This window comes from Monodelphis domestica, chromosome 3 (assembly GCF_027887165.1).
Source record: "Monodelphis domestica isolate mMonDom1 chromosome 3, mMonDom1.pri, whole genome shotgun sequence".
Taxonomy (NCBI): Eukaryota; Metazoa; Chordata; class Mammalia; order Didelphimorphia; family Didelphidae; genus Monodelphis; species Monodelphis domestica.
Window position 1 is genome coordinate 440,712,785 of NC_077229.1, and position 24,955 is coordinate 440,737,739.

The 24,955-nt window shown below is 36.5% G+C and overlaps 1 protein-coding gene across 10 annotated transcripts in view; it reads left to right on the top strand.

Annotated features, from left to right (window-relative positions):
• The window catches only part of TTC23L (tetratricopeptide repeat domain 23 like), a 44,207-nt gene extending 22,687 nt beyond the window's left edge, over window positions 1–21,520 (top strand). For 8 of the 10 annotated variants that reach the window (XM_007487479.3, XM_007487474.3, XM_007487475.3 and 5 more), the window contains 8 exons: window positions 883–991; window positions 3,449–3,576; window positions 8,634–8,783; window positions 13,251–13,298; window positions 14,259–14,360; window positions 16,450–16,532; window positions 18,045–18,110; window positions 21,248–21,520. In XM_007487479.3, coding sequence (XP_007487541.2) covers window positions 883–991; window positions 3,449–3,576; window positions 8,634–8,783; window positions 13,251–13,298; window positions 14,259–14,360; window positions 16,450–16,532; window positions 18,045–18,110; window positions 21,248–21,503 — 942 coding nt within the window. In that variant the 3' untranslated portion in view covers window positions 21,504–21,520. Of the gene's footprint in view, window positions 1–882; window positions 992–3,448; window positions 3,577–8,633; window positions 8,784–13,250; window positions 13,299–14,258; window positions 14,361–16,449; window positions 16,533–18,044; window positions 18,111–18,659; window positions 18,786–21,247 lie in introns of those variants that run through there. The other 2 variants (XM_016431621.2, XM_016431620.2) reach the window with 2 other exon arrangements.
• The last annotated feature ends 3,435 nt before the right edge of the window (window positions 21,521–24,955 follow it).

Consider the following 24,955-nt stretch of genomic DNA (forward strand, 5'->3'; position numbering starts at 1 on the left):
GTGGCAAATAGAGGTGAAGTGACTTGCCCCAAGATTACATGGCTAATTAGTGTCCAAGGCTGAACTAAAGTCATCCTAACTTTAGTCCTGGGGCTCTATATAGGTCATCTCATATATTAATATTTATAATAATGTAATGCCTATTTTCTTGATTCTGGTGTAAATCAGTAATTTAACACAGCTGGCAGGCTTTCATTGATGCCTTAGTACCAGTTATGGGAGGCTTTCTTTGCTTCCTTTTGTTTTTGATGATGGCAAATGTAAACAGGTGGGATAAGTTGTCCTTGACCGGGACAATATTTTGAGTAATAAATTATCTCATGGTCCAAAAAAGTTCACAAGTAATTTGATAGCAATAAATTCACAAGGATTTAGTGATTGCTATGTATCAAATAGCAGCTAACACGATTTCTTGCCTATAGCAGATATTCAGTAGATATCGGTTGAATGAATGAATGAATGTTCTTCATCATTGAGGTTTGTGAGGGAGAAATACAGGACTATATAGCCCCTGTGCTCAAGGAGTTTATAGGCTAAGTAGAAATATAAAACAAGTCCATGACAATAACAAGAGAGTATCTAAAGTCACATGGCAATGAACCCAATCAGAATTCAGAGAAGAGAGAGGTATATCATTATGGTATTTTTGCTAATTATGGTAGTCAGACTGTTCTTCATTTTTGGTGGGATTGGATTAGAAGATTTACCTTTAATCCTTCAAACCATTATTTTGTCCCTTTAAGTATGATCAGTTAGGTCAAAGGTCTAGATTTTATTCTTGTTACAGATTTTATTAAAATTTTAAAAAAAAACAGAATGGAAGCACTATTGCTTTCGTGTTTTACTTGAGCTAATTAGTTAATATCTGTATTTGTATTCCAGGCTCATTCTATCTGTGTGGCTTCATATAAAGAAATCAGTGCTGAAGCTGCTAAGACAGGTTTCTTGCTAGCTAAAGCTTATGCCTCATCTGGAGAGCCACAACACAGGGGTATGTAGGTGAGATGGGTTTATATATTTAGCATAATTTTGCAATTAAAGCACATCCTTAAGGTAAGAGGACAATACTTGCCTTTTGGAAAAGATTCTTATTAGCATCACATTTGGTTACAAATAATACTTAATGTGGATTGTATAAGGATGATATCAGAAAATATTGTTTTATTAGTTTAGAGATAAGAAGTAAAATGACTGGCTTAAGAAAATAACTGGAGTTTGAAGCAAAGCTGAGAGAGCATGTTAATTTCAGATGTGACAGTTATAACCATTTTTCTGTGTCAATTACTCTCTCTGGCAGTTGGCAGTTGGTCTTCTGGCAGTTGGCAGAGACACACTCTCAGAGACTCAGGGCTGGAGGAGGTAACATCTTTGCCTCTCTGTCTGAAGGAAAGATCTGAAGGAGCTCAGTGTTTTCCTTTTCCAACTTAGGAAACACTATTGAATATCTATTGTGGTTTTTATAGATTGTTTAACTCTGAGAAGACCAAAGAAAAACCTGGTCTTTGGTTGGGACTCTGAGTATAGACTCAGAGTCCTAACTTGATTCTTGTTGAGACTCAACCAGCTAGCCTTTGCTATTTTATAATTTGAAGGCAAAGTTAAGAGTATTTATAAGGATAATAGCAGTAGTTTTTATTTAGATAGTATCAATTTGGGTTATTCAGATCAGGGAGAAGAAGTAGTGTAGCCTATGAAACACAGGAGAAGCAATTCCTTGCAAAATCTGGGAATTTATTTGGGTGGATTTAGAACTCCTTAGAATTAGAAATCTTTTATTCTTATATATTTCAATAAATATATTATATTTATAATAAGAGTCTCATTAGCATCATTGCACCTGGCTCTGAAAGGAAGTTCACATTTGAGCTTCATTTCATCACTGAAGATACTTTTGATTACCTTTATCAAAAGTATCTGAAGAGTTTTGAACCTATATTGGAACAGTTTTTCTATCTATATTTGTGTAGCTCGCCATTATTTTTTTTTATCTTTACAATTGAAAACAGAAGTTTGGACAAATATTATTGTATGTAAACAATATTTTCCCCAGGAAATCTGATGATATATAAGAAGGAAAGCAGTAAGTAATTGAATTTAGATATATTTTTTAAATACTTGATTCCAGATCTTGAACAGAAACTGCCAATTTTATGTTGATGGAACTGTAAGCACAACATATTCAGACTTAGTAATAAAAGCATTTGATAATGCATACATTAAATTTCAAGCAATAAAATGTCTATAAAAGTAAATAAATCACGTTAGGTATTGATTGCTTCCCCTTTATTCTAATTCTCTGATTTCTATTCCTTTTATTTCCTTAGGCACTTGGGAACTTTCACCAAAATAATCAGATTTGCCTGTCAATGGGAGATAACTTAGTTCTGTACAACTGTGAATTTTATATTAGAGAGGGAGAAGTAGTAGATCAAGGAATTTGGAAACAAAAATTAAAAATTCTCTGTTTGCCCCTCCATTGTAAGCTAATCCAAAATGTTTGCATTTCCCTGGTTCCATGGACCAAGAAATGACATCATTCACAAATGGGAGAAAAGAATACACTCATAGCTACTGAACTACATCTGGACCTGTAGTTTAAAAAAAATAGGGGGCAGCTGGGTGGCTCAGTGGATTGATAATCAGGCCCAGAGACCTAGGTTCAATAATCAGGCCCAGGTCCTGGGTTCAAATCTGACCTCAGACACTTCCCAGCTGTGTGACCCTGGGCAAGTCACTTAACCCCCATTGCCTAGCACTTATCACTCTTCTGCCTTGGAACCAATACATAGTATTGATTCTAATATGGAAGGTAAGGTTTATATATAAAAAAAGAGGTTAGTCTGTAAAGAATGCAGTTTTTAAGTCAATGGAGAAGACATTTTTATATTTTCACTCTTCTTTATTTAGTATTCATACTTGAAGGATGGAGGGTTAAGTAAATGTTTCACCCTTTGAAATTTCCACTGGATAAGTTTTTCAATAAATGAACTTTTCACACATGAGTGTATGTACTATCAATGCAAGTTTATATCTATGTTGTGTTTACTGTCTTATATTATTCTGTGGAACTTAATGTATTAACATATTGTGGTTATTTGTGTGTAGAGTTTTTTAAAAAGAATAAAAAAGTTTGTGTCTGTAGTAGAGTTGGGTAATTTCAACTTTTCATATAATGAAAATTTGGGCAGGCAAATTTTATTTTCAAGGAAAATATGGTCTCACCTTAAGTCAGAATTGTCCCTTTAGAATAATCTTTAAACAATAGTTTAATATCTTTACTACTCAATGTTAACTTTACTAAGAGGACTAGCCTGCTGCTACGTAAGAATTCCATACACCTGGGCTCTGATGGAGCTCTGGGTTATAAGACTGCACCCATGAGCTTTCCTTGGTCTCATGAAGCCTCACCTGAAAATCTACCCTAACGATTGCTGCATTTTTTTTCCAGATGCTGCCGAGCTATATTTTACCGGCAGCCTTAAAGCATTCCAAGCTACACTGGGCCCAGATAATTCTCAAACAATGTTTGCAACTGAGGAATTCAGCAAATGGCTTCTTCAAATTGGAGAAAAACAGGTAATTATGAAGAGAAGTTAAAGGTCTTCCATCTCTTTAGGATTTAACTGGATTAGATTAATTTCACTCACTTAGATTGGATTTCAGAATGCTAGAGGTAGAAGGGATAATGGGGGTTGGTATGTGGAAGGGAAGAAGGAGAAGAGAACCTTTTAACTACTCACCATTATCCATTTCAGATATAGCAATGTACTCGATAAACTTGGGTTTGTGAAGCTGAAAGTGACCTTAAAGGTCATTTAGATCACCACCTTCCCCTCATTTTACAGAGGAAAAAAGACCAAAGAAGGCTGAAAGACTAGTTCCAGTTCACATATAGCTCGGAATCTTGGTCTCCTGACCGAGGCCAGTGTTCTTTGTCACCCAGCTTCTTCTCGGTGACATATAATTTGAGGGATACCAGAAAGTTTTTCTTTGTCCCAAAATACTCTGCTGAAATCAACATTTAAAACTCATTGGAGTTGGGGCAGGAGACATAAGTGGACTTTCTCTTTTAAAATGTAAATATGGGGTGTAAATGGGTAGCTCAGTAGATTGAGAGCTAGGCCTAGAGATGGGAGGTCCTGGGTTCAAATTTGACCTCAGTCACTTCCCAGCTGTGTTACCCTGGGCAAGTCACTTAACACCCTCATTGCCTAGCCCTTACCACTCTTCTGCCTTGGAACCAATACACACAATACACAGTACTAAGATGGAAGGTAGGGGTTTTTAAAAAATAAAATAAATAAAATAAAATGCAAATATGTTTGGGAGAATTGATTCAGACTATTAGTCATCTTCATCTTAGTTAAACCCCTGCATCCCTCCCAACAGCAATGTGAGATAATCTGCCCCATTAGAATGACGGTTATTTCAAGGGGTGAAGGGCCAATGAAGGAAGGAAGCAGAAGTAACTTCAATCCAGAAGACAGTGTGGATGCATTTGATAACTTGAGAGGCAGAAGAGAGAATGATAGGAGATAGGAGAAAATAATGTAGAAATGGATGTGAAACCAAGGAGCCACCTCACAGTTTTTGTTTGAGCTACAAGCAATTGGATTAATGGAGAGAAATATACAGTAAATCATTCTCCATCTTCTTTCAGGATTGTCTTTTGGGTAGAGATGACAGTCTCTACAACAATATGCAATTTTGGAAGTTTCCTCTAAACTCTAACCAGGGTAAAATTCAGGAACTACAGTGAGCCAGCCTTTAATGTCAGATGGAGATAATAACTTAACATGGCATAGAAATTATTCTACATGATCTTTTTTAGTTGGATATTAGAGACTTAGAATTAGAGTTGGCAGAGTGTCCTTGGCACCTTTCACGGGTAAAAAGTAGTACAGTGCTTCTTTTTTGTTGTTATTCATTAAAGTCTCCTCTATAAAGTTGGTGAGACTATAATTTGTAACAGAGTAGCCAAGAACTGTGGACAGAGGTTTGAAATATTGTATAGGAAGAAGCAACAGAAAACTTCCCAAAGAAAAGCAATAGTAAAAGCAAAATGACAGTCTGATGAGGCTTTCCAAATAGATGAGGAAAGAGGGAAAGGAAAGATAAATCCCTAAATACAGAGTTCCAGAGAATAATAGCAAGGAAAAACAAAGTTTTCTTAAATGAGTAATGTAAAAAAATATGTTTGTAACAGAAGGTTTTTGTTTTGTTTTGTGGTCCTGGTCTTGCTTTCTTAGCTGGGAATGGAGTAGGGAAGAAGAAAAGGCAAATCTTATGAAAATAATTCTTTTAAGATCAGAAATTTTCTAACTCTGGCACTTCTAACTCTGAGACTTCAGTGGGAATGAACGCTTACATTGGCAACTAATTCATATTATTTATCTTACCCAGAAACCCAATGTAAATAGCTAACTACTTTGATATTTCATTATCACAATTGTAGCCCCTAAATTCTGAGGTGTTGGGGGCTACACAAGAGAGAATGACCAATAGCATCAAGTACTGAAGAGAGAGAGTAGAGAAGATAAGACTTGAGAAGAGAACCATTAAAGTGAGCAATTTTAAAGTAAATTAGTCTACCCATTGTGACTCCATTGGGGTTTTCATGGCAAAGATACTAGATTGGTTTGCCATTTTCTTCTTTGTTTCATTTTACAGATGAAGAAACTGAGAGAAACAGGGTTAAGTGATTTACTCAAGGTCACAAGTTAGTGTCTGAGGCTGGATTTGAACTCAGTTCTTCCTGACTCCAGGCCTGACATTCTAGGTACTGTCACCAATCTACACACTGGAAAAGGAACAGTGAAGAGATGAACATGTTCCCATAGTGTGAAGTAGTATCTAAATAATGAAAGGAAAATCATAAAGTAAATGTACTTTTTATTTGGTTGACTAATTTAAAAATTTATGACATATTGAGTCTCTTTTATAATTTGAATCTTATGTGAAATGCCCTAGGGAAACTCACTATTAAAGGGATCCTGTTGTGAATCCACTTGAAAAGCAAATAATTACCCCTTTAATTTAGTTCAATTTAAGAAGGCATGATGATATAAAGATTATAAATTATGGCACTTATCTCAAGAAGCCTGCAATCTGTATCAGATAAATAGCTAATTCAAGTCAGAATGTGCTAAATGAAAATAGAATGGGACATTTAAAGGGAGATCACTTTTTGATGGGGGGGGTGGGAGGTTCAGATAAGATGGTAAAAGAAAAGACACCTGAAAAAGATATTTAATCCATATTTCCATGTATTGGATGTACTTTATTTTTTTAGTACTTACAGTAAGGGAATGGCTGCCAAATGATGAACTCATTGAATTTTAGAACTTGAATGATTATAAACCTCCTCCTTTTGTAGCAACATTTATAGAAGATACTGAGGTCCAGGGACATGGTAACTTTGCTCAAATTCATACAGCTGATTGTGGCAAAATCAGGACTGGAACTCAAGCCTAGTTTTGCTGAGAGTGGCAGCAAATATCCTTTTTTGAGGTGTATGATCATTCCAAAATAGAAAATTTCAAGTCAAGCCGACACTAGAAGTATAATCAGAAAATAGCACTGAATTTAGAGTCTGAAGTCTTAGTTTCAGATGTGGGCTTTCCCACTTACTACCAGTGAAGCCTCCAGCAAATCATTCCAGATTAGAGGATCTCTAATGTTTACTCCTACCCTGTTTTAAAAAAAAAAATCCAGGGGTAGCTAGGTGGCTCTGGATTGAGAACCAGGCCTAAAGATGAGATCTTGGGTTCAAATATAGCCTCAGACACTTCCTAGCTTTGTGACCCTGGGCAAGTCACTTAATCCCCATTTCCTAGCCCTTACCACTTTTCTGCTTTGGAACCAATACAGAGAATTGATTATAAGATGGAAAGTGAGGATTTTGAATGGTGTTCTTCTCTTCATATTATTGAATCCAAGCCCATTTTATACTTTGGTTTCTAGAGTGCCCAAAGTCAACTCAACTTCCTCTTGATTATGGATAGTATTCCTATTTTAAGGAAAAAAGAAAAAAAAACACAAATAATACATTTTCATCATTGGCCTTTTTCCTTAAAGGCTTTTCTGGAAGAACTGAACTTTTGACCTTTATCTTGTATTCATGGAAGAATGTAGTGAGAAAGAAAGCTTCTAATCATGAGATTACATGTGACTTTGACTTAAATGAACCAACTCCACTTTCCTCCTTCCTTTGTGAGAAACATCAGGGGATCCTGTAAGAATTCCACATTTATTTTAATGAATTCAAGGCAACAGAGAGAAATCTTTGTCATCCTAACTTTGAAGTGTGAAAATACTGCTTTGCCTTTCCTTTACCTTAACCTCTGTTGTTGCTATTCCATCATGTCTGACTCTTCAGGATCCCATTTGGGGTTTTCTTGGCAGAGATCCTGGAGTGGTTTGCTTCTCCAGCTCTTCTGACAGATAGGAAAACCAAGGCAAATGGGGTTAAGTGTCTTGCTATTAAGTATTTGCGGCTATCATATTTGAACTCAAGGAAATGAATCTTCCTGACTCTTTTCCCTCATTCACTTAGCTGTACCTTAAATCACTACTGTTCAAAAACTAATAAATTATTTTTAAAGTAACTGGGGAAAGAACATGATTTTAAAAATTAGCCACATTATTTCCTTAGTTATGACACACTCTTGTGAATTAAAGGATAGGCATAAGAAACCAACAAGATAGAGTGATGAAATTTAGCCTCGTTTGATATTTGAAAAAAAGAAGCACTTGCGAGATGAGGAAATTTTGGTGGGAGGTACAAAACCAGTCTATACCAGAGTATAGTCCACCAAACTTTAAACTATTGGCCAAGAAAAACCCCATCAACAGCAATACTTGATGTTTGCTTTTTACTAGTTAGATGGGCTAGAGATGATGATGTGATGGGCATGAGAGATGGCCAAGAACTGGAAAATGTAGCAAACTGAAGAATCATTGGATTTGGAATCAAAGAACATAGAATTAAATGCTTGCTCTACTACTTGCCACTCATGGGATTTTGTACAATTGCTTAAAATCTTTCAGGATACCATTTTTTCATCTTTAAAATGAAAGGTTAGAGTAAATGACCTGTAAGTTCCTTCTAGCTTTACATTTTATAATGGATGGAGAATCCAGAAAATCGTGTTCCTACTAAGTTGCAAGCACAAAGATATGTTCAAGATACTTTAAACATTTGATGATGCTCCTGACTCATAAAGATTTTTTTAAAGAACTTTTCTTTTCTCACAACTTTCTAATGTTATAAACTTCTTTACATGAATTGTTGCCAAATTATTGAACTATGAAAATTGACCTTGAACATTAGGTAGAATATTTGGGAATCATGTGCCTCCTCCTATAGGATTGAATTCCTAGTAAATAACATTTTTATTTCCCCCTTTAAAAAATAACAAAACAAAACCAGAATCTAAATCCACTAGTGTTTTTCCCTCCTTTGGATTTTTTAGGTTTTTATCCCCAACACCTTGAGAATGGCAAAGACTATTCCAAATCCTTGAGAGGTGGATGTTAGTTATACCTTCTCTGGAGCTCTGAGGGATGAATTAATTGGCAGCCAATGTTTTCCTTAAAATTTATATACTAATGGCTTGTTTTCATTTCCCTAGGAGGCTTATAAACTTCTGAAGAACTCACTGAAGTCCCAACTGATGAGCTATGGTGACTATAGTGAGAAAGTGGCTGAAACATTCTATATTCTGGGCAGCATCTGCCTAGCCAAGGGAGAAATTAAAAAGACCACTCAGCTACTAAAGAAGGTGATTTCCAGTTTTCTTTTGTTTCCTATCAATTCAACTCTGTTTAAGAATCCATGACTGTTGCTTTTTATTAAGGTTGTTCATATCCCCTTGACCTCTAGCCAAAGCTTCACCTAAATCATCCTGTACTGAAGAGAATCGTCTTGGAAGAATGAATTCCCTTAGTACTTGACAGGTTTGGGAACCTATCAGATAGAGATTGACCTTTTCTTCAGTAGCTAGAGAGAGGATTTAAGTGTCTCCTTCAGCAAGGCACAAAAGGAGCTAATAATTCCCCTTCTTCTCTTTCTCCTAATCCTATGAAATCAAGACTTTTCAGGAAAGAGGAGCTATAATGGTTTTTGCAAATTTGATGACCATTTGCAAATTTCTCAGAAATTAGAATAGAAGGAAAACAAGGAGAATAAAGTGAAGGAGGTTTAGGGACTACTCAGGTCACTTTGGTGTCCTCATCCACCTAGGAATCATTATGGTTCAAAAGAATAAGTAACCATGCTACAAGGTGAATGATCTGTCTTCACTGGAGATATGAATCATTTAGGATGGTAGATTTAGAGGCAGAAGAAGACTGACTACTCAAAGAGAGTAAATGTTATGTCTGATTTTGAAGAGGTCTGAATTCAAAACCAGGTCTACTGACTAAAATCTACTATTTTTTCCATTGTCCAGTGTTTGGCTCATTTAAAATGTTCTAAAAATTACTTTAAAACACTACACATTATCTTCTTGGTGAATCATCTGTTTTTTTAGCAAATAGTAGCTTCTTCAATTGCCCTTACTTTTTTGATCCTATCCTTGAGGAGCTTATTTTTTCCCCTCCAGAGCACATTATTTTTCATGTGACTTTTCCTTGTCCCTTTAATAAAGCCTTTTGGTTCTGCCTATGCTGGGGAATATAAATTAGTCTGAACATTCATGGTCAATATTTATTTGATCTGTGTTTTAACACCACAGACATTCAGGCCAAAATAGTCATCACACACATACAGAACAAAGAGATCTAAAGATTTTACTAGTTAAAACCAGAAGAATTTCCTGTTTTTTAAAGCATTTCTGTCATTTAGTTTCAAGCTGTCTCACATAATAGGTTTTTTAATAGCACCTCTAATAAGTTCTAGATTTAAAACACTAGCCTCAGATTTTTTTCTCAGTAAGTAGGGACTTTGGGATTTTGCCCCCACTATACCATAGAATTTTTGAGCTTCATGGGAACTCTGGAATTTATTAAGTTCATCCTTTCCTCCTACTTTAGGTCAGGCAATTGTCAGACTGTGGATACAGCCAGGCTATTTGGGGTCGCAATTGGGTATTTCACAGATGCTAGGTTAGGTGAAAAGCCTGGCCTTTTTAGGAGTAAGTATGAACAGAGCAAGATTGTTTTCAAAACAGACTAAAGTTTTGATCTTTATGGTCAAGGAGCTTTGATGGGATCAGTAGACAGAGAAGGCTTGTAATTTGGTCACTGGGCAGAAGTCAGGAACTGGTAGACCAGCTAACATGGGCTTTTCATAGCTGATGTCTTAGGTTTTATTATGAGACTTTTTGGATGCCATGATGGAAGCATGAAATAACCGTTGCCTTTCTCTCTTGGAGAGTTTAGATTTCTTCCATGATCCTATCACAAGGTAGGTCTTATAAATAAATATTGCTTCTTCATCCACCCAGGAGCCATTATTGTTCAAATCATATGCTAGGCTACATCCTTCTGCCAACATATTTGGGGCTCATTTGGGGCATGTAAGTTCTCTTTGGGCTGAGGTAAGAGCTGATTGCTCAGGGCTTTAGATTTGTTGCCATTAGGATCTTTTAGAGTCGCCACCACCTTGTGCCCTGAGGGATTGGACTGGATGTTTTCCAGGATTGCTTCCATGTATAGTCATAGATCTCAAAGCAAATTACCAACAACACAACAATCTTATTCTCTCACTTTACAAAAGAGAAAACTCCTAAAATACTGTACTACTAATAATACTAACTATATACTATGGCTGTCTTCAGCAGACCTAAAAATTCAGAAAGAATTTTTTTTTGTTCTTAATTGCTTCTTTATGGATTAAGGATAGCATATAAACTCTAGGGGAAGTTATTTATCTAGTTTGGCATGGTGGAACACTGACCGTTGGAATACAGAATGGCTTCTAGGTTGGCTAGGAGTTGGGAGTTCATAGGCCACAAGATTAATATAATGAGGAAATATTTATGGAAGTAATCATCTGGAAGACCCATGGAGTATTGATACCACCTTCCAGATGTCTCCTCAAATTTATTTACTTTTATTATTTAGTTTGTTTATTTATTTATTTAAATTAAGTTTATTTATGATTCCTTCACCTTCTCTAGGAATGTCTTCTCAAATTTATTTACTTTTATTATTTAGTTTATTTATTTAAGTTTATTTATGCTTAGTTCACCTTCTCTAGGAATGCTTGAAGGTCATTCAGGTGCTCTGAAGTAGTTCATGTCCTTGATGGGAGCGAAGGAAATGAAATCAGGAAGAAGTGGAATATTTAGCATGAATAAGAGTATTGTTCTATGAAGGCACATGTGGTGTTGCTTTTTGTGAATTTAGCTTCAGGAAAGAACAAATCCTTAGTTGTCCTATTAATGCATGGTATAGCACCATAATGATTCTTCCATGCCATAGTTTATTCCATAATAACAATTTTTATTGCCTGTATTATTTAATGTGGATAGATAGGGAAATTTAACCCTCTGCTGTAAATCTGACCCAGGGGTGGTGTCTCTGATAAATGTTTAGCAATGGCTTTTTGGGAAAATGTACCCATGACTTAGTTTTAAGTTTGATTTGCATTATTTTATTATACATATTATCTATCACTTTATTAAGTCTAGACAATGAATAAATCAATAAATCAAGCCCCAATTCATAGCACTGATGTCTAAGATATAAATGCTCATCCCCAAAATTTATTCTCTGAGCAGTATGAACCAGTACACCATTGGCCTGACCCCACCCTAAATTCTTGGATCAGGTCATGTCAGTAGGAACAGCTGGAAATGTGCCCAGCTACTAATTCTACTCCAACATTGTCCTTTAATTTCATAAATTTGCTCTTGCCTCATTCTTTATTTTTAGGAGCCCTATTTTGGAGAGCCTTGAATTTCAGGCTAAAAACTATGCTGTATTCTAAGGCAGGAAGAGTCTCTGGATGTATTTTAGATGGTGATTTGATCAAAGCTGTCAGTAAGAGCAACTATTACTTCAGTAGTGGAATTGAAGGATGATTTGGAAAAGTGAGATACCAGTTAGAAGGTTGTTATGATAGTCCAGTCCAGAGATGATGGGACCTGAGCTAGGGTGGATACAGTGGGAATGGAAGGAGGGAGCCTCTGAAATGACTGAACAAACAAGATCTCCTGGTGTTTACACTCTTTTTTAGGGTGTGAGGTGGGCATGAGGTATGCATGGATAAGTGTGTAATATAATGTGTTTAGGGCAAAGGAGAGATCCAAAGAACTATAGAAAAATTACAAGGAACAAAGATTTTCCCAGAAGGTGCCCAGGGAAAACTTTATTGAGGAGAGGGGGTAGCACCTGAGATTAGTCTAGAAGAGAGAAGCATGATGATGAGCAGAGACAGGAGGAAGTGCATATGCAGGACATGGTGAATGTGAGTCCATAGAGTTAGAGGTTAGCATGGTGAACATGAGCAAAAAATGGCCCAGTTTGACTGGAATGTAAAAGAATTTGAAAAAAGGTAATGTGAGATAAAGAGAGAGGATTGGAAACCTTAGACAGTGTTTGATAGGGAAGGGTCTTAAATGCCCAGTTAAGGAGTCTTTTAGCCTGCAGACAAGAGAAAGCACTCAGAAGTGGGTGGGAATGACATAGCAAGATCAGCTCATTAGAAAGGTTATTTTGGCAGCTATATGAAGAATGCTTTGGAAATGGGGAGAAACTAGAGCAGGGGGACTAATTAGATCTTTGCTCTAACAAGCACAGATTGTGCACAGAGAGTTGATTCAGGAATGGCTCCCATCTCAATAACAATTCATTTCTTGTTTGTTAAGCTAAAATCAATTTCCTAATATTATTCAATGTGTCCCATGGCCAACGCCTATCAAATTTTTTTTCTTAAAGAAAGCTGAAGGCTTCTGTGTTGTCTGACCTATCTCATTCCCTTTTGCAGAATCATGTTTTCCAGTACATTTCTAGACACCCTAACCTTTATGTTAAGAAGATATCAGTGATCAAAAGATTCGTTGTTCTATGGACTCTGTATATGAGTGGGGGGATCAAATTCTTTTTAGAATTTCTCAACCTCTTCATTCTCTATAACATGTTGGTACATCTGCAATTGTTTTCTTGAAGTTTTTTTCTTTTTGCAAATATTTATCATATTCACTATAATACAAGATGACAAAATGTTACATTAAATATTTCCTACCAGCTTCAGGAATATGCTAAAACCAATTTCACTTATTCTTCTGTCTTTCTTTCCACAGGACATCCTGTGGCCCTATCATGTAGCTGCAACTTCCTTCTTTCTCCTGGTACATTTACATTAAAGAATGTCAAGATTAGTATAATTTAATTCCCTCCAGTAGTATGCAAACTCATCTGTCATTGGACAAGAACTCATGTTTAAAATAGTAATAGTTCTGCACTCCTCCTTCCACTGTCACCATAGAATAGTATGGAATTATATAGGAATGAAGGTTATTTTGCATTTTTATTTGTTCTTGGGCTGCTGTGAACAAAAAACGAGGCAACTAGTGGTTGCCCATCTCAGTGGCTAGAGCACCAGGCTGAGAGTAGGGAAGACCTGGGTTTAAATCTGTTTTTTTTTTAAGATACTTCCTAACTGTGTGACCCTGGACAAGTCACTGAACTCTGATCACCTAGCCTTCATCACTCTTCTGTCTTAGAAACTAAACTAAATCACCAAGTGGGCAGTATTCTGGTGGTGAGCCCTTGGCTCATTAAATAACTTGGACATGTAGAATCAAACTCAGTGCATTGCCATAACAATACTCAAAACCTTTTTCCAGTCAGTCATTTAATAAATGACCCTAGGAAAATCACATAGTCCTGTTTTCCTCAGTTCCCTCATCTGTTAAATGAGTTGCAGTAGGAAATGGCAAGCAACTCATAATATCTTTGCCAAGAAAAACCAAAATAGGGTCACAAAGAGTCAAACACAATTGAACAAAAACTATGTGTCAGAGCTTTGCTAAGTGCTTGATACAGACCCTGCCCTCAAGGAGCTTATAGTCTAATAAGGGGAACGATATACAAAAGAAAACTGAGAAAAAGGGGCAAAGAACTTGTCAGGTTTTTCCATCCACCAGCTTATCCTTTGAGAAACTGATCACATCCATGCATCAGAGAGGACTTTTTGGAGGGTAACGTCCTATCATTTTCAGGTAGAAATAATTTTGACTCTTCTTTAGAATAGTATAGGGAACAGACCTGTGTTTTCATTCGTAATGAAATTCTTTTTGTCAATTCAGGTCAGCACCTTCTCTGCAATTCATAATCACAGAGATTTGTCTGGAGCACTGAAAAATGTAAATGTGGTTTGCCCAGGGAACATAGCTAACCATGTGTCTGAGGTAGGACTCAAAGTGTTCCTGGCTATGAAGCTGGTGCTCTCTTCTATGCAACACTTTTATTTGCCTATAATTATTCCCTTGACTTCGTATTCTTTTTCTATGAACAGAACTAGCATTTCTACCACTCTGTCACAACAGGAGCAGCAATAGTGAGGATGAGCAGGCTTGCTTCACTCCTGATCTAATTGGGAAAGCTGCCAGTGTTTGTCCACTGAAAATAACTCTAGTTCTTGGATATAGATAGATCCTCTTAATTATATCAAGTAAAGGTCCTTTTATTCCTGCTTTTTTGTTTTCATCATAAATGAATGCTGAATTTTGATAAAGAATTTTTCTGCTTGTTGATATAACATGTGGGGTTATTACAACTATGTCATGTGGATTCAGTTTTTTTTTAATTTAAGACTTCCTTTATGGACTGTTCAGTTTTCTTTTCTGAAATTATTTTTTAAAGATTATCTGTTTCTTATTTAGTTAATATTAGGTATTTTATAGTTTTATAAACATTTATCCATTTCACTTAAATTTCATTTTTGGCTTATTAGATATAATTGTTTTGATCAGCTTATTTTTCTCTCCATTTGTTGTAAATGCACCCCCCTTTTTATGAATATTTCCCTATCGTAATTTCTTATGATATACTAATTCCATTAATTCATATACCATAATTTGTTTCTGCCATTCCTCATTTTTTTACCCCATTTACCCCATAATTTCCATTTCTTTGATAGTTCAAAAAATACTTTATTTTTCATAAATGTGTCCTCCTTTTCTCTTTGTTTGAGCCCTTTGGCATACAGGTATAATAGTGGTATTGCTAAGTCAAAGGGTATGTATGATTTAGTGGGTTTTTTTAGGAGAGAGAAGGCGATAGTTCTAAATTGCTTTCTAGAATGACAGGACCAATTCATAGCTCCATCAACAGTATGTCCGTGTTCCTCCAACAATTGTCATTTCCCTCTTGTTTTTGCCAGTTGAATGGGCATAAAATTGAACCTCAACATTGTTTTCATTTTTAAATTCTCTGATTCTTAATAATATGAAGCATTTATCATATGGCTGAGAAAAGTTTGCATTTCTTGAGAACTTACTGTTCATATCATTTGATCTTTTATCTAATTGAGGAATAATTGACATTCCTCTTAATGCTTATACTTTTATTGTATTATTGTCTCTAAGGATGCCTTTAATGTTTCCATTTTTCTGTAGTATTTACATGTTATTTCTTCTGGAGATTTATCTTGGAATTCTTTATCCCATGGTATAATTTCTTAGTATTAAGGGAATTTTTCTTATTACTGATTGCTTCAGTTTCTTTGTTGTGTTTTGTGTGAATTTTTCCTTAGGAAAATTTCTTTTACTCTTTTTTTCATTCTTTTAGATAATATTTGGCTCATTTTTTGCTATGTAGAAAATGATATAAGTGAGCTGGATTTTGATAAGACTTCACAGTTCTGCAAAGTGTTGGGCATGTTACTTCTCACCATCCTTTTTAATCTTCTCTTTGTGCTATTCAGCTCCCTTCTCTCTGTATGTTGCTTTTGAAGGAGGTCACGATTAAAAATAGTGGGGTAGATTGGGAAAAATAGAAATAAGTATATAACAAATTATGATGTATGCATATATGTATGCACACATTTTAAAATATATATGTATATGTATACATATATATGCTTTGAGACCTCCATTTTCAAGATAGCAATAAACTTCCTTAAATGGAAATTTATCTAAGAGACCTCATAGTACAAATTTTTAAATGCCTTGCAAATTTCACGTGTGGCCCTGCCATATAGAATTTACTCTTGCTATAACTACTTTTGTTTTCTTATTGTTGCTGTCATTTTTTCCCCATATTATTTTGGCTTCCTATAGCCTTCACTTCAGTGATACATAGATGTGAAGGGTGATCTCAAAGCTCTCCATGAAAATTGCTTTCTTTCCGAAAGAGAATCAGCAAAATAGTGAATTGCTTAATTTTCAAGGCATGGCATCTCAGTTCTTCTGAACCACTTGTGAGTTAGGTTTGCATGTAGTAGGGTAGTAACTATCTGACATTTTTTTCCATTTTGTTTATTTAATCCATCCACAGTGTTTGGAAATTCAAATCCTTATTTATGGGACAGATCACAAAAAAACCAGAGAGACACAAAAACTGCTTTCCTTGCTACAGAGGTGAGTCTAGTTCCCTGGCAATGCCTAGGCCATCTGCTTCAAATCTTAATACAGTTAATCCCCTCGAATTAACTAATAAGGTACGTGTTAGTCATTGCTATCAACATTGCTAGTACTGTAAAACCTCTCCACATACTACTACAGGTTTAGTCAAACCATGATCCCTGTTGAAATAGGGGGATTTCGTGGAAGGGAACATTTTAAGGAAGGGATCACACAATTGTATAAAACAGCTTTATTAATAAAAAGGGCAAGGAAATGACAGGGGATGAAGAACCAACTTATTATTACCCACCCAGATATTAATTTACTAAGCTTCTTCTTTTTTTTTTTTTAAACCCTTACCTTCTGTCTTAGAAGAGCAGTAAAGACTAGGTAATGGGGGTCAAGTGACTTGCCCAGGGTCACACAGCTGGGAAGTGTCTGAGGTCAGATTTGAACCTAGGACCTCCCATCTCTAGGCCTGGCTCTCAGTCCACTGAGCTGCCCAGCTGCCCAGCTGCCCCCTTTACTAAGATTTCTAATCTAACATAATCTGACTACGAAAGGGGTAGTTAAAATGGAGAGGGATTTGGTAAGGGAAAGACAACCAGGGCCCTAAGGGATTCTCACAGACGAGAGTCCTCTTTTGATCCAGAGAAAGATGTCGGCACCTCCAGAATAAATCCAGTTTCTCTTTTTGTAGTGTGAACAGCAGGAAGCAGGCAGGTACCTCAAGACAGCCACAAAGAGGGAACTGAAGGGCTCTTTCTTGGTCCACCCAAGGAATACCAAAATGAGCTACCCTCTCAGCATCTTGAGAGCAGAAAGCAGGACACAGTTTCTGTCTCCTAAGGAGTCCAGGACCGACTGTAACTGCTTTTTTCCACTCCCTGTTTCCTGCTGCCCAGTCCTAGGTCCTTGAAGTTCCAAAATGGAATTTTGGTCTTGCATCTTCTTGCATTTTGCAACTTCTTTCTATACTATATATATATTATATTATATATGTATATATAATATATATGTTATATATACTATATAAGGATGTGCATCTAAATCTCAAACATGTAGAGAAACTGATGTATTTACCATTTGGCCCTTAAACAATTCTTCTAATACTGGAACCATAGCCAGTCCTTATAAAAAAAATTCTTAGTTGACATGAGGCCCACGTGGGTTTGAATCTCAGCTCTGCTTCTTAGTAGCTGTTTGACCTTGGGCAAGTCATTTAATCTCACTAAGCCTCAGTTTCCTCATCTGTAAAATGAGAGGGTTGAACAGATGCCCTCTACCATTCCTTCCAGCTCTCAATTTATGATGCTGACACCTAGCCAGGACAGCATAAACAAATGCAGAATTACTGTGAATGCATCCTTTAAAAATCCAAGATTTAGGATTAGCACGTTTCTCGGGTTTACACAGCTAAGGAAGGCATATAAGAGTAAGATGTTTCCTGAAAATTAAACTAGAGTTTTAGCACCCTTGCCCACATCATTAGCCGCCTCATTTGTTTTCTTTTTTTTTCCAACCCAGGCTGAAGATGACGTCTTTGAGGAATTTAAATAGCACTTTTCATGGCATCAGTCCAGTTTCCAGCAGGTAGATTTTTACAGGATGGAAACCACGATGGTGCCCTTTTAAACATTATCAGTAAGGAAATCAGGGATTGGAGTCCAGGTCTGGAAAGGGCATTGAGAATGTTTCTGATCTTTCCTTCTTCCCATACCTGTTCTTCAAAAGGACCATATCTAGAGCAAGTTGAGTGTAACTACAACTGTTCTTATTTTAAGACCATGACATTATCTTCTATTCCAAAGTTAAGGGGAAATAGTTCATCAAGTTTCTGGTCTCATCTGGTCCCATTCTTTAGATCTGGGGTGCTTAGAAGACCACTTTCAGGAAACTTGCTCTGCTCCTGCCTAATGTACCTTTTACCTTTGCACCTTTGGGAGCGTGGAACATTTTAACTCTAAAATGATATTTATGCTATCTCAGTTGGAGGAGCACTTAATATGAGAGCAATTAGTATCTCATAATACCTATCTTATTGTATATTTTTGGAGCAATAGATGAAAACTGATTTAGAAAGTATCCAAACAAAAACCTCTATCATATTAATGAAACACAAACTAATATCTTTCTCCCAAGACCTCCATAGAGAAAGGAGCACTCTCTAATCAAAAAGGAGGAATAGGACTGATCGATGTTCTCAGGACATGTCATAAACAGGTTAAAAACAAAGAAATGATTCTGGAACAAAGAGGCATCACCAAAGTTTGGATTACTGTGTTTATTGATTACTATGTTACTTTCTGAGTAAAGCCTATGAAATGGCTAATATCCAAAAGTAGAGTGAAGAGGCCTTCCATGTTCAGCCTCTATATGAACAAAGCCAAAATAATATGTTGACAAAGGAACAACTGAACCAATGACCAAGTCAAGTGGATTTTTTTACAGGAAAGGGACAGGGTTAGGCTAGTGATTCTAGATTATATCACTGCCACCAGAAATTAAGGTTGTGAAAAAAGTGAGAAGAGGACCTTGTTCTCTATTATTCCTATAGTTACCCATTAGGATGATAGATTTATTAAACAGTGTAGAATATGCAAGAAAACAGTTTATATATAATTTATCAGGGTATATAATTTATCAGGGTAGCTAGGTGGTGCAATGGATAGAGCACCTGCCTGGAATCAGGAAAACTCCTCTTCCTGGGTTCAAATCTGACTTCAGACACTAGCTTTGTGACATCACTTAATCCTGCTTGCCTCAGTTTCCTCATCTGTAAAATGAGCTGGAGAAGGAAATTGCAAACCACTCACTCCATTATCTTTGCCAAGAAAACCCCAAATGGGGTCAAGAAGAGTTGGACAATGGCTGAAAAAAATAGAAAATCTGAAAAACAAATATAGCTTATCATCATAGATTGTAAAAAATTAATGCCAAATATATAGCAAGATATGATCTCATGCCTAAAATTACACATTAGAAACTCACTGTATTTGCTAAACAATGAATTTCCATACTACAAGTATAGACTCTCAAATATCCTTGAGAATTCAATAAGTAAACTGTACTGGAATCATAGCACTTTCAGTGACTATAATACTGTTGTCCATATTTACCTGGACCATAGCATTATTTCATAAATATTGTAATATTTATTGGAAAAGGAAATGGGATTGGAAAAATGGGGATAATGGGAGGTTTGTATGGGGTAAGGAGAGAGAGGGTATATTGCTATATTTAAGAACCACATTTAATATCCTGAATACTCATGATATCTCCAAGCCTTTTTGAATGAAAAGCTTTCAGAATATATAGAGCAGCAGAAGAAATCAAAATCATTTAGGAACAGAATGAAGCACATTTCATCCTTGTCATCATACCTGCTACTGGAGTTACCCTGGAAATGCCATTGAGACGACAGAAGATGAGCTGGCCTCCCAGTAGTCTCATTCAATAACAACAACAAAAAATAACCACTTCATCCATTTGCACAATAGTCTACAGAATACTAAACACAATAATAGTGATCTGTCCCAGGAACATTTCTAGCTGAAACCCACAAAAAGGATGAGAAGAATGAGATAAAGAACTCAGATTATGATAAAGACAGATCAACAAAACTAATGAGATCATGGATCCAATGAGTAAAAAAAAATCAAATAAGCATGTTAGGATCAGCAACGTTTGGGGAGTAGGCCTGCCCAGTCTTTATACAGAACCCCATCTTTATACAGAAGCCCATCTTTGGGCTCACTTCAGGTACCCGATTTTGTGGTACTGTCCTTTGCTCATCTTTTCTAGAAGTTTGTCTTAAGAAGCTTGTGAGGGAGCTGCTCCTACAGACTGAATTCCCTTTGTCTTATTCTCCCTTGCTCCCTTGAAACAAAGAGGCACTGTTGTTAGTATTGTAGGTGCTTGGACCATAGATCTAACCATTCCTCCTTTTTAACATGGTCACTCAAGGTACCCATGTTTTAACCAAAGTTGGATTCCTTACCACCTAATGTGATTGTTGTTGTTGTTCAGTTGTTTCAATCATGTTCTACTCTTCTTGATCCCATTTGGGGTTTTCTTGGCAAAGATACAGGAGTGGTTTGCCATTTCCTTCTCCAACTCATTTTACAGATGAGGAAACTGAGGTAAACAGAGTTAAGTAACTTGCCTAGGTTCATACAACCTGTACATTTGAACTCAGATCTTCCTGACTCCTGTCCTGGCGTTCTATCCATTGTGCAACTCTGCTGTGTTCTATACAGCCAGATTGCTATCCCAGAAAGGTCAAAGTTTTGCTTTAGTTATTAGTGCCAAGATCTTTCTTCCCCTAGAGCTGATGGTAACTGGAAGAATGGGTGGATTTTCAAAATGTCTAATATGGAAAAATGTTTTAAATGATTACACATGTAAAATCTATAAAAGATTGCTTACCATCTCAAGGAGAAGGGGAGGGAAAGGAGGGAGTGAAGATGAAAGGAAGAGAAAGAATTTTGGAATTCAAAATTTTTAAAAAAGAATGGGTGGATTTGAATATCACCTTTCCCTTTCTGTCTCCTAATGAGAAAGAGCCAATGCTATTAGGCTAATGTGTAAAGAAACTCTTCCAGGGAAGCTCGGGATAGGGGCATGATGGAGACCACCAGCTCCTCATGTTCAAATTCTTCCCAGTCTCCTCCCTTCAGCAACTTGAAGTGGGGTTGGCACCATTCATCCTCTTTCTCTCTCTCTTGAAGCTGGAAGCCAGACGTACCAGAAGTGCCAGAAGAGCCTGGAGAACCCAAAGAGAGTGAAGAGCCCACAGATACTACCAAAACCAAAAAAAGCAAAGAGCCTGAATCTCTCCTGTCCCCCCTCTCACCAACTCAAGCCTGCCCTTCCCACAGCCCCAGAGCATTAATATCTTCCAGGAGAGAATCCCGTACCAATGCGCTTTGGGACTTGGGTTATATTAGAAAGAGGAGTAAAAAGTTGATTCAATTTGTACATTAAAGGGAGAACCCTTACAACAGTTGTAGTGAATCATTTTTCTCAGTACATCAAGGTTGCTTTTCATTCAATTATTTCTCCTTCATCCCCATGACATGAAAAAGAATCACAAGTGGAAATAGAAAGCATTTCTACAATTTAATACTGACATTCATCTACAAGAATTGGTTTCTGTCTTGGAGGATGTGATTTCTTTGCCTTAGAATAGGCACCCCTTAGTGCCAGGGAAGGATCCATAATTTTTAAAAAGGGCTCAAAAAGAAAGATTTACAATCTTACTCAATAGAAGGGGGAAAGTCTCAAAAGTTTTTAGGGTTTTGTTTTTTGTTTTCTGAAACAAGCCTTAAGCCTTTTACTATTTAAAAACTGCTGAGAAAACCCAGAGAAAAGTTGACAATACACAAATGTTGAGGATGAATTTGTTTTTTCAGCCTCAGCATCTTGCTGAGATAATGAATGCCAGATCCCCAGGAACATGGATCATTTTCTGACATGCTCATGTGCTTATTTCTCCTGCTCCCTCAATATGCGACTTGGATCAATGCTTCATATTTAGAGCCCACTATTTCCTCTCCTTACTCTAGGTTACTACCAAAAGAGAGAATTTCAGAACCAATCCTGATGGCCAGGACTGGGAAATGCTGATTCTATGAATTAAAGACTAGTGTTAAGATTTCTTTTTAAAATCACTAGAGAATTTATTACCTTATACTTATTGCCAAGCAGAGATTTTATTACCTTAGACATATTACAGATTTGAACAGGTACTATGTGGAAAATCCAGAGCTATAGAGAACATGAAGTGAAATCATTCATTTTCTCTTAATTTGTTCCTATAGATCTCAGATGGTTAAGGGAAGTGGAGAATTATTTTGACATGACACATGTCTGATAAAAATTAGGTAAAACATTTCAAAAAGGATCCTATAGAAGGGTATAATTCATAAGATCACTTAGAGTTGAAATGGAAATTGGAAGTCATGTGGTTGAGTTCACCCAAGATAAAACAGAACCAGGATCTGTACTCAGTTCCTTTGATCCAAGATCATTTCATTTATACCAGATTTCCTCAGAAAGAGATTGAGACAATGCCTCTCAGTGTTAGAGTTAGGTGGTCTTGTGCTTCTGGAAATGTTTTCTACCTGGAGAAAGATGGAACATTAATCACTGTTCATTTCATCAGGTGGGTTTATCAGGTAGGTATTCTTCAACTACTTGCCTTGATGGAGGCAGATGTAAGAGCAGAATTAAGGGGAAACAACCAAGAAAGCAAGGAATGTTGGTATCCAATAGACTATATAGAGATAAGGGGGAAAAATAAGTACCAGTAAACATAGCCCCATAAAGTAGAGAGTAGTGTAAGACGATGTGCTACAAAGAGGAAAAATGACATAGTCCTGACCTTCAAGGAGTCTTATATTCTATTGTGTTGGATGAGGGAATTTTTAAGACAAATTCAAATAAGTAGAATGTAAGAGAGAATATGATAGGGAACAGAGGGGAGCACCAGACACAGCACTCTATGAAAATTTAAGAAAACATTTTCAATTGAGAATGTCAGGGAGGGTTTCATGAAGGAAGTGTGACTCCCCAAGTTGGAGCTTCAGGGAAGAGATTTCAATAAACAAAAATGAAGGCATATGTTCTGGGGCTGGGGAATAGTCTGTTGGAATACATCGAGGTTGGCCAAGTACAAGATAAGATCATGGAATAGTGAATCCTCTCCGAATGGAACATAGATCATTCAAAGGGGAATCAGCTGAAATTATCTGAAAAAAAAATCTGGAGAGATTTAACACTAGACTTTAGAACTTTAAATGCCAAGTTGAGGAGGTCTTAATAGGGATCCACTGGAGGTCCAAACATGATAACCATAGGTTCAGTTGTGTGCTTTGGGAAAATTATTTTGGCAGCTTTATAAGTGAACACTTTTTTGTGGGTCTGGGAACTCCATTTATATTCTATCTGTATGGCTAAAACCATTGTGGATGATTTGTCTGTGTATTCCAGGGTGTAGGGGAAAGGGGTGTGAGGAACTCTTACCTAACTTATTTGACTGTGGGGTAAAGGGAATTGATTGAATAAGAAGACATCTAAATCAGTTGTACTTACCCTGGAAATGATAATGTTAGACTGACCTCCTGAACTCAGTAGGATAAAGCTGAATAGCCTCAGCTAAAGATGGTTCTTCAAGACCATGCCATAACACTGGCAAGACAATACTACCTGACACAAGGGAGGTTTAGACCATGGTAAATTAGGTATAAACCAAGTCAATCTGTGACTAGACTGTAAGGAATTTATGTTCTATAAGTTTAAATGCTCCTATCTTTCTATATCTAGTGTCCCCCCCCACACACTCAGTTTTCTAATAAAAGTTATTTTTGCAAGTAAAAGGAAAAAATTACATATAATTTTCCACACAATGGGAGTATCACTATTTCAGCAAAATATAAATTGGTACATTGAGTGAAGAAGGAAAAGAAGCAATATTCTTGTGGGAATATAATATAGACTATAATATAGACTATATATAGACAGCTAATGTGGGTGGCAAAGTAGAGTAGTGGGCTTGGAGCCAGGAAGACTCACCATCATCATTCCTAAGTTCAAATATGGCCTCAGATACTAGCTATGTGACTCATGACAAATCACTTAACCCTGTTTGCCTCAGTTTCCTCATCTATAAAATGAACTGGAGTAGGAAATGGCAAAACACTACAGTGTCTCTGCCAAGAAACCCCAAATGAGGCCATGACAAGTTGGACACTCCTGAAAAAACAACTGAACAACATACTAGAGACCACATAGCCAGATGGAAGAAGTGATGTATACCCTATGGAGATCAAAGAGCTGTCTAGGTCTCTCACCCTAAATTCAAAATTCCTGACCTACTTGATTGCCTACTTCATCTCTGTAAAAGTAGATGAGTCATGACAGGAACTGTATTCTGCACCTCATTCATATGGTAACCCCAGATCAAGTAGCACCTGCTGTCTTTTACTTTGTAACTGTGAAGGATGGGAATATGGGCTATAAATGTACTCATTTTTAGGAGAACACATTTCAAAAGTTCAGAGTAATGTTATGGTCCAAGACTAAAAAGCTTTAAAAAACAAAATACCAATGATGTAATAATGAATGAAGAAAAGGGGAGGCAACTGAAAAGGCCAATGTGGTTATCCAGCAAATTCATCAGTGGGTTTGGATTTTAAAAGAAAATATATGAAAAATAGAAGACAAATCAATAACAAAAAACAAATGTGAAATAATGGCACAGATTTTTTTAAAGATAGTTTCAGAAAGACTAAAGCTGAGGCTTATAGAAAAAAAATAACTTGTTTCAGGGCAAAAATAATGAGAAAGGATAAGCCCTATTACTTGTATAGATTATGTTAGTGAACAACAAAGAAAAAATAAAACTACTTAATTCATATTTTCAATCAAGAAAAATT